The 17,329-nt window shown below is 41.9% G+C and overlaps 1 protein-coding gene across 5 annotated transcripts in view; it reads right to left on the bottom strand.

Annotated features, from left to right (window-relative positions):
* The window catches only part of dync1i1a (dynein cytoplasmic 1 intermediate chain 1a), a 326,943-nt gene that overhangs the window by 18,714 nt on the left and 290,900 nt on the right, over window positions 1–17,329 (bottom strand). For all 5 annotated transcript variants that reach the window (XM_078538780.1, XM_078538775.1, XM_078538777.1 and 2 more), the window contains 2 exons: window positions 10,197–10,341; window positions 4,312–4,452 (listed from right to left, as the gene is read on the bottom strand). In XM_078538780.1, coding sequence (XP_078394906.1) covers window positions 4,312–4,452; window positions 10,197–10,341 — 286 coding nt within the window. The remainder of the gene's footprint in view (window positions 1–4,311; window positions 4,453–10,196; window positions 10,342–17,329) is intronic.

Genomic DNA, 17,329 nt, shown 5'->3' on the forward strand with positions numbered 1-17,329 from the left:
CCACTACCCCAATGTCCTCAATTCCTATTGCATTATTCCACTTTGCTCCGCCACCATCTCCCTGGAAGTCTGCAATTTGTGTAGGTATTGTTGATGGAACATCTCAATGAAGCTGAGCCTCTGTCAGCACAACCGTTGAGCCACGTAGCACCTTCTGTGACCAAGTTGCCCAAGCCAGCTGCTGCAGCTCCCCTTGACCCTGCAAAGGCATAACAAATGGCTATCACTGGGCCACTCACCTCCCCACTGGGGGATGAGTCAGAGTCTGAAAAAACTGCCTTGATCCGCCTCCTGACCTTTGTCCTGCTTCCAGTGGATTCTTAGGACCTTGCAGATACCTTTCCAACAGCAGCAACTCTCTTTGGTCCCTCTGCACAGCAACCAAAGTGTAGCCTGGCTTGGTTGAGACCACATGCTGCAGCCAGGTTCACCGACCTACCTTTTATCCTGACGTTCGTGGCCAATTCCTCACCTAGTTTCACTTGACCAGCCTCCGACCCTCCGTGTTTCCTGTGCGCCTCTGGTAAGATAGCAATTCCTTGGTAAATTCTTGGTCTATTGCTTCCTTAGGTATGTAAAGTGGCTATATGTCTCCTTTCAGTAAAACTGCCATGCTAGCCACCTTTGGACAAATTGGTCGATTGTGGAAATTGGTCAGGAATCCTGCCTGACATGGTGGTACGTGATTTTACTGCCCCACACCCCCATCCCCTCCCCATTTTGACAAAAGAACCAAACGTGACTGGAGGAAAAACCTTTTTTTGCCACACAGCGAGTGTTTAGGATCTGGGATTCGCTGCCTGAGTGTGTAGTGAGGCAGATTCAATCATGGCTCTCAAAACAGAGCTGGATCCTTATCTGAAGAGAAAAAAATTGCAGGGCTACAGAGCAAAGGTGGGGAGTGGGATGAGCTGAGGTGCTGTTGCAGAGACCCGGAACAGACACAAAGGGCTGAATGGGCTCCGCCTGTGTTGTAACCATTCTATGATTCTAAAAAGATCAGACTTGGAGACGTCCGCTGATGATTACACAGTATTCAAATCCATAGCAGGACAGTTACAAAGCAGAGGTCAATAGATTTCTAGATATCAATGACATCAAGAGGTACGGGTATAGTGCAGGAAGAAGACGTTAAGGTAGAAGATCAGCCATGATCCCATTGAGTGGTGAAGTAGGCTTGAGGGATTGAATAGCTTACTCCTGCTCTTATGTTCCTATGCAACCACTCAGATACTGAAGCAGTTAGTGCCTGCATGCAGCAAGACCTGGACAACATTCAGGCTTGGACTGACAAATGGCAAGTAACATTTGCGCCATACAAGTGTCAGGCAATGACCATCTCCAACATCAGAGAATCTACCCACCTCCATTTGGTGTTCAACAACATTACCACTGCTGAATCTCCCACCATTAAAATCCTGTGGGCTATCGTTGACCAGAAACTGAACTGGACCAACCACATAAAAGCTGTGGTTATAAGATCAGGTCAGAGGCTGGGAATTCTGCAGTGAGTAATTCACCTCCTGGTTCCTCTGGCCTTTCTAGCATCTAGATAAGTCAGTAGAGGAATAAGATATTCATCCACTTAGCTGGACGAGCGCAGCTTCGATAAGAAGCTCAACACCATCCAGGACAAAGCAGCCCACCTGGCCGGCATTCCACCCACCACCTTAAACATTCACTCCCTCCACCGCAAGTGCACCATGGCTGCAGTGTATAACATATAAAGGGTTCACTGAAGCAAGGTGCCAAGGTTTCTTCTACAGCACCTCTCAAACCCACAACCTCTATGTTGTAGAAGGACAAGAAAAGCAGGTGCTTTGGAACATCACCACCTGCAGGTTCCCCTCTTAGCCACACACCATCCTGATTTGGAATTAAACTAACATTCCTTCAACCGGACAGGAAAGACTATCACTATTCCTTCATTGTCTTGGGTCAATTGCATACAGAACATCGATGTGGATGTATCTACAGCATAAGATCTGGAGTGGTTTAGGAAGGCAGATCACCAGCACCCACTAAAAGGCAATTAGGGATGTGTAATAAATGTTGACCTTGGCATAATGCCCATATCCCAGGAACTAATAAATTTGCTAGAGCAGGGCATCTTACGCCATATGTCTTTGGTTAACCTTTTCCCTGTATCCATCGGTTTAAAATTGATTGGTGCCCTGATTTGCTGGTAGTGCAAGTAGATACAATCACAGCCAGGGTAACATGGCATCTGGGATCTTAGTGAATGATGGGACCAACACTGCAGCTCCTTAACCTTTTAATGTTAAGGACTGCAAAATAAACAGAGGGAGGACCTCCAACAATTCACTATTTAAAGGAATGAAACTTCACAGTTTAAATTTTTCATTTTCTGTACCAGAGAAGTTGATTGGAAGTCATCAACAATAATATTAAGTGGGTACTTACGCTATTAATTACTGATCGTAACCTTCTGCGATGAGATTAATGAGCAATTATTGTCCAAATCCAGCAAGATCATAAAAGTAATGGTAGCTTAGTATGAGGTGCTATGTGGCAAATGGCAGAGTGGTATAAGTCAACCAGCAAATTCTGGAGATTTACAACTCAAGGCATATCTCTTAATTCCCTGAATTTGCTGGCCAATTTGTACATTATTAATGAAGCGTGGCTTTCACATGCCCTTTTTTTTTCAGCAAGTTCAGGCCTACTGTGTTATTCTCAAGCGGCCATGAAGATCAGCAACTACTACAGAAATCATTAATTTCACTGCAAACTAAATTGGATAGACATGGCTTGGATGGACACCATGAATCAACAACTAACCTACTCCTGAGTGTAAATCTACGGAGGAGAAAAACATATCCAACAAGGCAATCTCATTTATCAAATTAGTCATCAATGACTTGGTTAGTTTAAAACAACACTAAATATAAACTATTTAACGGAAGCAGCAGTAATTACCAATCCAGATAATATATTTCAACAGATACAGGTTCATTATCAATTTTGGGGGCAGCTCCATTACAGAGCTAGCACTATCATCCCCATTAGAACAACAGAGAACAACTTCAAGGTTTTTTTCCACCAGGTTCCTTCATGAGAAGCAGGAGCTGTTATATATGATGCTGTTAACAAAATGATCAGCAACTTTGTTTTCCCAATACAAGCCTGTACCCCATCCTCTGGAAAGATGCGATAAATAGAATTGAAAACCGCAAAATTAACTTTCAAACAGTGGTGCAATCTTGCACATGCTCAGTTATTTCAAAGTTGTTGTGGGTGTTGTAGATTCAGGCATTAAGTGTGCCAGGATTTTAAAGCATTAATATCTTACAATACAATCTTTACAATATGCCAATTATTATTCATTTTGTGTAAATTTGATTAAAATTATAGCTCAGTCTGACTGAGATGACCTACATCAGAGCCAGTGTCATTTTTCAGCCATTTGAATTTCAAATATATGGAATGGAGGGTGAAAGGAGTTGTGAATTCTGTAGTGCTACTTTGGAACTGAAAAGGTTAAATATTTAAACAGTCAAATATCAATGGGAAAGGTTTTACCAAAACAAGAGATGATCAAGCTGAACCTTTGCATGCTTTTTAAATTGACATTTGGTAGATTGGCACATATCACAAAATATACCTGACAGTACTACAACCTCCTCCTAAAACATAGTTGAAAAAACCTTTCCCACTCATATCCTGCAGCTGTGTAGTTCATAATTAAAAAGGCTGAACTGCTTCCTGCTGTGGACACTTCAAAAGATTTTTTCATCTCTAGTCCGTTGACATCCAGCTTGAAATGACTTGCCCACATTTTTATTTATAGTTGATGTGACATTAAATAAAAATCAAAATAATGCATACATTATATATTAAAAAAGTGAAAATAATATCGGGTTTAATAACAAACTACTTGCTTTCTTGTGACCCAACAAACACCATTACATGAAGTATGTGGTTGTGCAAATATGCTTTTTAGTTTACTGCATCTTGAAAGTTAAAAAACCTAATATTGAATGTGCAAAAAGAAGAGAGATTATAATACAATGCACACATTTAAATCTTTGATAGGAATTCAAGCTACAAACTCTAATTATAAAAAAAATCCAGTTTTTAAATAATTTTATTCAGATAAGATTAGAGTTAAATTGGTCATAAGTTTTCACTTTCCATAATTGAGTGAAGTTCTGTGCTGAAAATTAACAGGCAAAGAATGTTATAGAGAATTACGACCCTTCACTAACATTTACTAACTGGAATAGTTCTAATATTTTCAAATATATTTAAAAAGGTGGTTAAATCATAAACGGTTAATTTCTTCCTCACCTCGGTGTCATTATTGAGGTTCCAGAGGTCTAATCGCCCCATCCCATCCACACAGGCAAATAATGCAGGATGCACTGGTGACCACATGACGTCGTAGACATAGTCTGCATTGTCTTCAAAGGAGTAGAGAGGCTTGTTGTGCTGTAAGGCGGAGAGAGCAAGAAGACTTTGTGGCGCTAGTGCTGCCTGAGGCTGTCTGGCAAGTCTAATTAAAAACTTTGCACATTTTCAAAGTGTCATAAACCAATGAGACGAAAGTCTGTAAAGGTGTGCTGTAACTTCAGTTCAACAGCTGTCCAGTAAGATAAATAAAAAAAATGAATAGCATAAAGACTATATGAGCATTTCCCAGACAGGTAGATGTATAGGCCTTTAACTCACAATTCATTCACGACAAGTAGGAGGTTACATGTCCAAATGAATCAAACTGTGGTAAACCTGCCAAGGATCATGGGATGCTCTAAGTGAACCAGGCAGTAGAATTTAACATGCAGACAATAGCCTGCCATTATAGATACAGAGTGCCATCTAGTGAAAAAAGTTATGCAGCAGTAACTGTCGTAATTGAGGTGAACTGTTTCCCTGGGGGCCATATGCCCTCTCCTTTGCTTATCTCCACTCTAGACATTTCATCTACAGTGTGGAAAGCTGCAAGGACAAACTGGGAAACATCAAAGACAAATGTTCAACTTTACAGGTCAACATACCGGCTACTGCTATTAGCTGTCATTTTCCCTCAAGACATTTGAATGAAAAGTGTTTCTCTGCTTGCGCTTCCCCCCCGACCCTCCCCCAATTCTGCCCTTCTATATGAGAATGCCATTTTGGGAGTTAAATATGCTATTCTTTTTCATTGCAGTGATAATATAAACTGCACATTTTTCCCTTTCCATATATAAGACTGTCAGGGTCTTTACTGCTGCACATGTCTCAGAGGCTGTTGAAAAGCCAGAACGGATAAATGTAATCTGTCACCGCATCCTTACATAAAAAAAAAAGAGCACAACACTTGTCACTTTACACTTTAAAGTTAGCATGAATTGCTTTCATGCCAGATATACTATTTTAAATTGTTGAAGGAATAAACAGTAAATTACTCAAATTCCATATATTATGAGCACTTATCCCAGTACCATAAAAACAGCCATCTGATCATATTAAGTCACGTGGTGATGGCATTTCATTTGTCAGGTGCAAATAAATTGCATCGCAAAGGACACCCGTGAGAAATACTACATTTTATTTGCTTCTCACCAGTGGCTTCTGCCACCTCAATTGAGGACAGAAAGGTCAATGGCTCTTGAATAGTGATATACAGCAGCATTTTAATTTTATCTTTATTTTGATTGACAGATGACAAATCACGAGCCAACATTCAAAAAAAACAAGGAATGTTACATTTAGCAATGTTACGTTTAGAATTGTATGTGAATGCAGTCAAAAGAGGCCGGAACATAAAATTAATTCTTCAAAATCCTACTATTTCCTTATTGCAACAAATTAATGAAAAACTACCTGTTTGGGTGTCATTCTTAAGTGTAGCCGTTACAGCATTATGTTAAGTGCATGTACAACACACTTAAAGCTTTCCATAGGTAGACTGCTATGATCTTTATTAAGGAGTTGAGAGACAAGCTAACTACTATTGTATTACTGACAATGCTAGGTAAAAATATTTTAAATATGGTCTCATTCGTTAGTTGCAAGTACAACCTCACAACAATCAGGTTTGCTTTGAGACACATTGGGAAACATCATTAAGGTTTACAGGATCAGATTGGGACTGTCAAATGAACTTCTGAAAAATAAAATTGTCCCAAGGTAAAATAATCCTACTTTAAATTCATATTAGAATTACTTGTATTCCATTGTCACCGTTACTAAAAATGAAGCTCCGTCTCCTGTCCAAGATAAATTCAGAGACATTTCTGTTTATCCTATCTGATATAAAAATGACCAGTCTCTTCCACAGGTTTTGTAAATATCCAACTAGTCGGTAGCAACACAGTTCCTTTATCAACGGTAGTTGATTAAGTACAGGAGAAACACTTTACAATTTGATACACAGTGCACTCAGATTAAAAATGCCCAAATGTTCAGAAAGTATGTAAGCAATAAATTCAGTTTGAAGATAAGACAAACTGATTACATGGCTTGCAGTTTGTTTTTTTAAGGCAATGCATTCTTTATAATCAAGTTTGATAAATGAGTCAAACAACAAAGGGATGATGATCAGTCTGGTTTTCTGCTGCAAGAAAATCAAAGCATCCGGCAAAGGAAAGGATGTGTTGTGACAGATACCTGAACAACTAGTGTGTCGGTTAGTCAACCATTGAAAGGGGTGGGTATGGAATTTCTACAAAAGCTTTACTTTTATTAATGCTTCAATTTATTTTCTCATCTAGCAACTCAATGTCAGAAAAAAAGACAAGTGAAATTTTGGGACTTATTTTTTTAAGTTACAAAAGTCCCCTTAGCCAGATAGCAACACCAATATTCTGTCTTTAAATGGTTAACTCCCTCCAGCTCTCCAACGATAGTAAAAGAAAAATCACTCCCTTGCTAATATCCTCCTCTACAAACCAGTTCTGCCTCCACAATGTCCTCCTCCAGCTATGATTCTCCAGGTGTCGGACTGTGGCTATGTTGCCAATGATGCTCCATAATGGCCATCACAAAACACTCAACACAGCAGGTCAGGTCCACCTGATGCCTTTTCATTCCTAAGATGGCAAACTGTGCTACTTAAGGCAGTCTACTGACTAGTATGCCTCAGATCTGTCCAAATATTCCCACAAAGATTTGAACCTGAATGTCAATTGATTGTGGGATTCAAAACTATACATTTGGTGTGGGAATCCAGCCAGCATCAGAAGAAATCTTGCCCAAAACTAGCATAGTTTTCACAAAATTGTCATTTTAAAAAACAGGTATGGCATTGCAAATACTTTAAAAGTTATCTTTTGTTTTTTGTTAAACATATTAACAATAAATTTTCTTATGCAACACACAACACTAATACATATAAATGAATTGTAGGACCTGGAATGCACTACCTGAAAAGGTGGTGAAGGCAGACTCAATATTAACTTTCAAAAGGGGTTTGAATAAATACTTGAAAGGGAAAAAATTCAGAGTTTTGGGGAAAGGGCAGGGAAATAAGACTAATTAGACAGGTGTTTCTGTGAAATGGAACAGGCATGATGGGCCAAATGGTTTTCTTCTGCGTTGTATCATTCTATGATTATAAATGCATAATTGTGGAGATTGCCACACTTTTTTGGCTTGAGTGAAGAAAAAAAAAATGGCAAATGAAATAATTTGCCATTGTGAATTCATCCATGTGCTCTGATGTACCTTGATGAATCATAGTTTGGGCAGAGCACAAACCAAAATAACAGTCCCTGAAAAAAAAAGTCTCAATATGTTCCACTGAACAAAACATACCCTTCATCATGAAAACCCCACTTATATTACTGCAGACTTTATAGCTTATAGAGTCCAGCCAAATAGGCATCCAAGTACTGACAACAATATGGTGATGACACATTGCTGCACTGGCAACAGCTACTGAGTGCAGACAAGTACTAAAGTTCAAAGGCAGTATCTCCCTAGATCACAGGGGCAACTTTTGAGGCATTTGCAATTCCATTAATTACCAAACTGTTGAAACTGCCTTTCTGATTTTTATTTTCCTCAGAATTGCATGCTGCGTTTACAGAAGTTAGTGCAATTACTATACATTTTGCTTACACAGTACTCACAGGAATGTAAAATAACACCATAAGTATGCTGGCACAGTTGTATGTATTGGCAGCAGTTGCACATGTGCTACAAGTACATGTATTGGGAGGAATCAAATTGGGGTAGTGTAGTGGTCTGGCAAGTGATTAAAGGCAATTAGGTAGGGGGGGTCGGTTAGCTCTGTTGACTGGACGGCTGGTTTGTGATGCGGGGTGTCGCCAATAACGTGGGTTCAATTTCCCTACCAGCTGAGCTTATCCACGAAGGCCCTGCCTTTCTCAACCTCGCCCCTCGCTTGAGGAGTGGTGACCCTCAGGTTAAACGCCAGTCGTCTCTCTCTGATGACAGGGCAGCCTATGGGCCTCTGGGACTACGGTGACTTTCATTTCATGAAGGCTATTCTATGTAAATAGTGAAAATGTTGTATCTCTTAGAGGGCTTATGAGTTTCTCTGATTTGGATGGGGATGAGAGGTGTAGGCTTAGGGATTCAGAAGACCAGTAACGCATATGAATGATAGAATACAAGGATATTGGGCTTCTTACTTTTGTTACATATTAATGGCACTGCAGGGCACGAAGACACAAAGGTAAATGATGGAAGTTTTAGCTGCGGCTAATATTACAGGAGTCCACACATAAGTGATTGGTGTCTGGGTGGGAAATGGGGTGAGGTTGGGGAGGGAGAAATAAAAGACCTGGGGGGAGCAATCTTTGGCTTATGGGGCGACAAATTGTGAATGGGGTGGCCGGAAATCTGGTACCTTGGAGGTCGGATTGGGGAGAGAGAAAGGGAGATTGGGAAGCTAGAAGTTGGACCAACCGGGAAGGGTTTGCTGGGGGCGGGGGGGCAGGGTGGTGGTCAGGGAGCCTATCGACCAAGGTGAGAGATTGCACACAAGTCAAGGCCAGGTTGAGACAACAATCAGATGGATGGTTTGTAGGTAAGTTACTTACCTTTTTTCTGCAGGCTGGATTTCCTCAGGTGCAGACAGCCTCAGGGCAAACCTATATTACATCAAGAACCTCAAGCAGGCATAGAAAGTACATACAAAGGCCTGTTTCAGATGTGGGTAAAAGACACCTTTTCATTTTATTGTCATTACCCAACATAATGGGTGACATACTATTACTTGGCAGTACATGTACATGCTCCCTGTCTGCCATTTTGGGGACTTGGGAAGCAGCGTAACACCTGGAAAATGGGTATTACACAGCCCAATTTCTAGACTGTAAAATTCCCTTTTTTAAAAAAAAGCCACAGCAGACTTCCACCTCTTACATTTTCAACAGATGCTTTAACAATTTCAAACTACCGTCGCGGTTTCCATCAAAAATATTGTACTTACTTCTTCTCTGGGGATTTTCTTCTAGCAACCTCCTGGGAGTCCTCTTGCCAGTTCCATTCATCTTTCCTTCCCCCACCCCCACCACCCCCAACCCCCCAGCCCCCCACCAAGATGTCAACAACCTTTCTCTCTTCATCTCTCCCACTCACCCAACCAGCCCAAGACTTAGCAACATGACAAACTCACTTGAACTAACATCTTTTCCACCATAGGGAGAGATCAAGAAAAGTTGAAACAAAGTTAGAAAAGTTACAAAATGAAGCCCACATCTGCACTGCACCAAGATTGGAGTCACACTGTCACAAAACCCACAGATTTTTTGTACAATTATGACTCAGATATGAGGAGGCTTATATCTCGATTTTGAGGAGGCTGTAACAGGATGACACTGAAATTAAACTCACCATATAAAAAGGTTGGGGGTGGGAGGATGGGGAGGAGGAAGCACAGATAGAGAGTATTAATGATAAATTTTTGCACTGTAGAGTGACCAAAAACATCCTAGCAACAAGGAATAAACTCCAAATGCGCAGGTCTCGCAGAATATAACAGCTGGAAAATATAAGCATTATGTGAAAATGAAAAACCAAATATCGCGAATTGTTGGCACACCTGACAACGTAGAGTTTGCATGCACCTCTGCTTTTTCAATTAGTTGAAATGTAGGATAAGTGGAAGTCTCTAGTTAATGATGCAAAACATCCTAGAAAAAATTTAAGGCTTAGAAAGGAATCATGCAAGAATGTCATGCAGTCTAGTTTCAAAGTGTTGGGTACATGCGAGTGTTTCTTACCTTCGTGGTCCACAATTTAACTGTCCAATCAAATGAAGAGGTGACAAACAGATGGGAGAAATCGATCTGTCCCACAGCCATGTGGCAGTTGATACCAGTCACTGGACCCTGGTGACCCTCGAACATTTCACCAATACCAGCCTTACTGGAAAACAAGTTTTAAGCTCAATAGCTCATTACTGGCCAAACAAAAACAAACTCTTTCAGGCACACAATTTTAATCTAGCATCCATAAGTTATCCATTCATTGACCCCATTTTTCCATTTGCTTCAGCAGTTGAGGGATCATAAGAGATAGTTCAGTTGCTTCAGCTCATCACATGCATTATTCAAAGCCAGAATCATAGCACAGCAACTTTGTATGCAGTAGCATCAAAAGATATTATAGGATTCTCTATTAGCTCAGTTTATTCCATTATACAGCTGAGCTGCTATTCCATCAGAAATATTGTTTGGTTGAAATTTTTTTAATCTCATGAGTTAAAGTTATAAATAACATTTGGGAGGAATTGAACTCTGGGAGGAATTTCTTGAGAAAATTCAATGATAATTTTTCATGCATCTACTAAAGTCCTGAAAATGTCTATGTCTCGAATAGCGAGTTCATCAAACACTTGTATTAAAATTAAAACAACCTTGCCAGTACAAAGGTAGCAGCATGGCTTGGTGTTTGGCTACTCCTGGTACTTGCTTGAAGGGAAAGCTGACTTGGAAATTACAGGCATAAAGTGCTTGACTTTCCGTCCATTTAAGGGTGGGGACACTCTTTCCCTGCTCCACCTTAGGAATGCCTAGCTGTGGAATCAGTCCTTAAAGCTGAAAGGTTTATAGCCGAGACATGGCAGATATTGATAACAAAACTGATTTCAGCCAATTAAAATCGATGGTCTTAATAACTGGGTGAAAGTACCAAAAAGACAAAGATCATACTTCAGTAAAAGGTAATTGATATGCAAAAAACAGTTAGGCACATGGGGGCCAGGAGTAGGCGTCCATAAATAAATAGAAAAAGTAGGAGATAGAAGAATTCCTTTTGAACTGAACCACCCTGGAGGTCAGCACACATTCCTGTGGGAAACAGTGAATGCTGTGGTGAGAGGCCAAATAATGTTGCCATCCATGAGTAGTGAAAAGATTTCAGAAAATCATTCCACTCATAAAATAACTTAAAGGTTTGGAGGCAGGTTGAATAAGGTAAACAAGATTCCTCTATAATTACATTGAAGACATAAGTCAGCTTGAATACTACGTTATCCAAAACATTTACATTTATTTTGTTGGTGTGCCGGAGAACCAATGGATCATCAATGTAATGCCTCTGTTCAAAAATTGAGAAAAGTTTCAACCAGCTAATTACAGACAGGTCGGGCTAACATCAACAACAACTTGCATTTATAAAGCACCATTAACATAATAAAACATCCTAAGGTGCTACATAGAAAACCAAGCCAAGTTTGAGAGAATGCCATATAGGAAGATATTAGGACAGGTGACCAAAAACTTGGCTAAAGAGTAGGTTTTAAGGAGCATATGAAAGGAGGAGAGAGCGAAGGAGGGGGACGGAATTCTAGAGGTTAGGGTATAGGTAGTTTGAAGGTATAGCTGCCAATGGTGCGGCAATTAAAAACCAGGATGCACAGGAGGCCAGAATTGGAAGAGCACAGGGATCCCAGAGAGTTGTAGGGCTGGGGGTGATTAAGATAGGGAAGAGAAAGACCATGGAAGGATTTGAAAACTAGGCTGAGAATTTTAGAAACAGGGCACTGCCTGATCGGGAGCTGATGCACACTGATGCAAGTACAGAGATGATGGGTGAACAGGACTTCACACAAATTGCAATATCGGCATAATAATTTTGGATGACTTTAAATTTACATAGGATGGAAGATGGAGGGTCATCCAGGAGAGCATTAGAATAATTAAATCTAGAAGTAACAAAGGCATTGGTAAGGGTGTCAGCAGAAGATCAGTTGAGGCCAGGATGGGGGAAGGCAATGTTATGGGAAGTCAAAGATCGCGAACAATCTGTTTCAGCCACAGACAGTTGTCAGAGAGAGGGTTGGTGTTGGTGGCTAGAGAATGGAGTTTGTGGAGTGTACAGAGGGCAATAGCTTTGGTCTTCCCAATATTTAGACTAGTCATCAAGCACTAGATGTCAAACAAGCAGTCTGACAAATCAGAGACAGTGGAGGAGTTAAGAGAGGTGGTGAGGTAGATCTGGCTGTCGTCAACATACATGTAGAAGCTAACATTGGGCAGAATTTTCTGCTTGACAGGGGGGTTGTGCAGGCGCATTTCCGGATGGGCGGGTTCCCGATCGGCGCCCCCATTTGGGGGCGTGCCGCCATTTTATGTGGGTGGGCCAATTAAGGCCCACTCAGTGTGACGTCCACCCTGAAGTGCTGTGCATTCCCTGTGTGGGCAGGGGGGGGTGGATTCCCTGAGCAGGTCTGTGCACTCTTTCACACATTTGTGCGAAAGAGCTTACAGATCTCCCTGGGGCAAAGTGCTGCCTCAGGGAGATCGGTTCAACTTTAAAAACTGTGCTGAACGAAGAAGAAAAAAATTATTGACATGTTCCCTCATGTGACACTGTCACATGAGCTGGGACGTGTCAATTATTTGAATGTTAAAACTTATTAAACATTTTTAAAACCCTCACGAAACCTCATCCCGCCCACGGATGAGGTTTCATGTTTTTTCGGAAGCCCGCCTGGGCTCCCGGCCTGCCCACCAACCGTAAAGTTGGATGGGAAGCCCTGACAACGACCTCAATTAGGTAATCAACAGGCCTTAATAGGCCTTTGACAGTTCGGCGGGCATGCAGCCGACTGAACTGAAAATGTAAATGACGCGGGGGGACGTCACCCTGCGTCAGCGTGTGGGTCCCGCCCCCGCACACCAACCAGGAAATTCTGCCCATTGAGTTTTCATACGGTGTCACCAAGGAGCACCATGCAGATGCGAAATAGGAGATGCTCAAAGATAGATTCTTGGGGACACCAGAGGCAATGTGCATGAGTGGAAAGGGAAGTCATTCTGACTGCAACTTAATAGCTAAGAATTGAACCAGGTGAGGGAGGCCCACCCAGCTGGACGAAAGTGGAAAGGTATTGGTAATGGGTGGGATGGTCAACCATGTCAAGGCTGCAGACAGGTCGAGGAGAGCGAAAAGGGATAGTTTAACATGGTCACAGTTACATAGGGTGTAATTTGTTACTTTGTTAAGAGCTGTTTTGGTACTGCGGTAGGGTGAAACCTGATTGGAAGGATTCAAACATGAAATTCCAGAAAGATAGTCAGGGATTTGGGAAGGGACAGCACGTTCAAGGGTTTCAGGGTGGAAGTAGAGGTTGGAGATGGGGCAGTACTTTGAAAGGGTGGGTTATTTGAGAAGTGTTGTGATGAAGCAGATTTGAAAGGAGGGGGGACAGTACCTGAGGAAAAGGAACTATTAACAATATCAGCTAACATGGGAGCCAGGAGGAGAAGGTAGGCGATCAACAGTTTGGTGGAAATATGGTCAAAGGGGCAGGAGATGGGTCTCACAGACAAGCTCAGAGGGGGCATGAGGTGAGATAGGAGAGAAACGAGTACAAGATACGAGATCAAGACTATGGAAGGGTGAATACTTAGGGGCAGTTTTGTCCAGTGGCGAGAGGAAGGAAGGGAAGTGGCAGAGGCAATGGATGGTCTCAATCTTAGTGATAAAAAGGGTAATAAGCACTCTGAACTAGACAGTGAGGGTGAAAGAAACAGGACAGGGATTTAAGAAGGCTGTTTGTAGTGGACAAAGAAGAGCTGCATTCCAGGATGATCACGGAATAGTGAGCAGTTTTGGCAGAGGGGAGCAGGATCTCGATATTGCTTTATGATGCAGTCGGATCTAGTGATGAACTGCTAAACCAGTGCTACTATAAACATTCAAGTCTGTTTCCTTTGGCCTTAAGGAAACAAAGATGAGGGTTATATCTGAGGAATTACCAATGGGAGAGTAATGGTTTTAATGGGGACTAGGGCATTGAAGGCGGAGGTGAAGGTGTGATTATGCAAAGATATTGTGGTGAACGAAGAGGTAAAGGTTAGACAGCTGAGAATTTGAAAGTTCAGTTGTAAGTGAACTGGGGAAGAGTTTGCTTCCATGGGCAGACACAAAAAGGTGCCGGGTTGGGAAAGTGATAGGGCACATGGGTGGAGAGTAGTAGAAGGAAGTGATTCAGAGGTGGCCTTATCCATGGTTGACATGATGGAAATAGAGAGATGATGTGAGAGGGCAAGTTCGAAGGGGTGACTGCAAATAAGGGCAGAGGAGTTTATATGGAGGGAAAGACTAAGGGAGGATGGGGGCGGGGTGGGGGGGTCCGGGGGTGGGGCCAGTGAACTCGGAGGAGAGATAGCATGATGAGTTGAGACAAAGGTTGAAATCTCTGCGGATGAGAAGTTACTTGATGCTTAATGATTATTTCAGTTTAACAGATTTGGCCAGACCAGGAGGCACAAGTTTAAACTACATAAAATTAGGAATAAACTGGATATTAGACAGCTCTTCTTCCCCCAGAGAGTAGTGAGCTTCAGAAATACATTGTTGGCTGGTTTGGTGGGTGCCAAATCCCTGCATACCTACAAAAGGGAACTGGACCAGTTTGTGACTGGGACAGAGATCGCATCATGTATAAGATATGTGACTTTATAGTTGACACTTGTCCCAGAATAGTTTTGATTGTCTGAGGGTATCAGAGAGGAATCCTTGTTGGCACTGGGGTTTTTTGCCTCTTCTAGGAGATACATGGCTGCAGGGGTGGGTGTGGGATGGGAGATTTTAGCCAGGATAGCAGAGCCACCGTTACATGGTGCAGGCTTGAGGGATCAAATGGTCTTTTCCTGTGCACCATTTTTGTGTGTTCATGTGTCTTGGTTAGGAAACCGCTGTGGAACTTGGGTGGATGGTAGAGAATAACGATTCTAAATGAGAAACAAGAGGGCGGAACTAAGGTTAGATGCTCAAAGGACGAGAAGGACAGACCAAAGTGTGATTTGATGAAAAGGCTAGAGTTTCAGAGGGCATGCTGCTGGAGGTCCTTCCATTCCAGGTGTACAGAATCACTTGTGGGGCAGAAAAATGGTAGCAAAGTTGGAGGTCACCATAAGATCCATAGACAGTGGAGCAATTAACTACAGTCCAGCAGAATGAATCTCTGGCCAAGAAGCAGGCTGTAACTGAAGCTGAGAAACCAGTAGGGCAGTTATATGCTTAGCAGGTAACAGCAGCAGTGAGGGAAGGCCTGTAGGCTAGACAAGGTTATCTTAAAACTTAAGCAATTGAGTAGAAAATTGGACTTGACATCTGAGTTTTCCAGTGTAGTCCAGTGAAGAAGCATAGAGAGAGATTCAGTGAAGTTCAGGAATTTGGAAGCCAAATTTGAGCAAAGATTCAGTGCTCATTGATGAAAACAAAGAGTACATATAGTCAAGAGATGGGCAGTTAGCTCAGATAACATTAAACTAGTAGCTAACTGGTAACTAAGGCTAAAATGCATCCACTATTAGAACCAGGGGAACATAAACTTGGAAGAGAGGAGGCTGGTGGAGGCTGGGAATAGGATAGCAAAGGGGAGTTGCAGAACAAAAACTTTTAGGGAGCTGTCAACTCAGCAGCCATCTTGAAGCATACAATAATAAAGGATAACGGTGACACTGTTAGAAAGATTTCGGTTAATTAAGGACTGTCAATACAAATTTGCAAAAGACTGGAAGACTGAGTGTATTGATAAAGGAAATTCACTGGAGACTGTGGGCAGAATTTTGCCCTAGGTGGGCGAGCAGGCCCCACCGGCTTGGCGGCGGGCAGGCAGCTGATACCCGCCGCCGAAACGGGGCCCGCCGCCATTTTGAGTGGGCGGGCCAATTAAGGCCCACCCAGCGGCCTGCCTGACAGAAAGCGCTATTCGCTTCCTGTTGGGGGGGGGGGGGAATCCCCAACTGTCAAAGTGTGCTCTTTCGTGCATGTACATGAAAGAGCGCACTGCTCCCTGAGGCAAAGTGCCGTCCGTCTCATGGAGTTTACTGACAGGTAAGTCAAAAAATAGAGAAATATTAAAATTATTAACATGTCCCCCTCATGTGACAATGTCACACGAGATGGGACATGTTAATAAGAAACACATAAAGTTTATTAAATTTTTAAGAAACGGACATGAAACTTCATCCCGCCAGTGGATGAAGTTTCATGAATAATCTGGAACCCGCTGGGGCTCCTGGCCTGCCCGCCAGCCTTAAGCTTGGACGGGCAGCGTCTTTAACAAGGTTAATTAGCCTGTCAATGGCCTTAATTGGCCATTGGCAGGTTGGTGGGCGGACAGCTGATTTCACTGTCCGCCTGCCTTCCTGAAGATTTAAATGGACCGGATTCCTCCCGACGTCATCCCGCATCATTTTCCCCTCGGCGAGCAGGCCCCGCCCCCAAATCGCTGAGGGGGAAATCCTGGCCTGCGTATTTGGGTTTTCAAAAGGTATTTGACATGGAAAGGACTTGATAAAAGAAGTAAATGGGATTAAAGATAATATGATAGCATGAAGAGAGAGTTATGAGAAAGGTAAAAATCAGAGAACAATGATTAATGGATGTTTTTCAGGTGTGATGTGAAAAGTGATGTCCCCAGGGGTCATGATTGGGGTATCATATATATATATATATAAATATGAATGACTCAGCATAATACCAAAACTTGCAGATGACCCAAAACGTGTGGTTAACTATAGACTATAAGTGACTTCAAGAGAAATTAGATGGGTTAACAGATTGATCAGATGGCCCATCACCACCTACTCAAGGGCAATTGGGTATAGATAGTAAATGCTAGCCTTGTTAAGTCTATAGCCTGAGAATCATCTTAAAAAGCTCAATAGCAGATGAAACTAATGCAGAGAAATGATAATTAGCGTTTCTTATTCATCCTCCCAAAATGTATATGTTTTTAAAATATATGAGCAAAGTACAAAAACAAAGAGGCAATACCTACATAATATTATTTATTTGTAAGGTCAGAGTAAAATAATCCATTGCTTTGGGCGCCAGATATTTGAAAGGAGGTGATTCACCGAGTTGATACTAAGAATGAGCAAGTTTAGTTCCG

This window comes from Cetorhinus maximus, chromosome 3, assembly GCF_964194155.1.
Source record: "Cetorhinus maximus chromosome 3, sCetMax3.hap1.1, whole genome shotgun sequence".
NCBI classification, from domain to species: domain Eukaryota; kingdom Metazoa; phylum Chordata; class Chondrichthyes; order Lamniformes; family Cetorhinidae; genus Cetorhinus; species Cetorhinus maximus.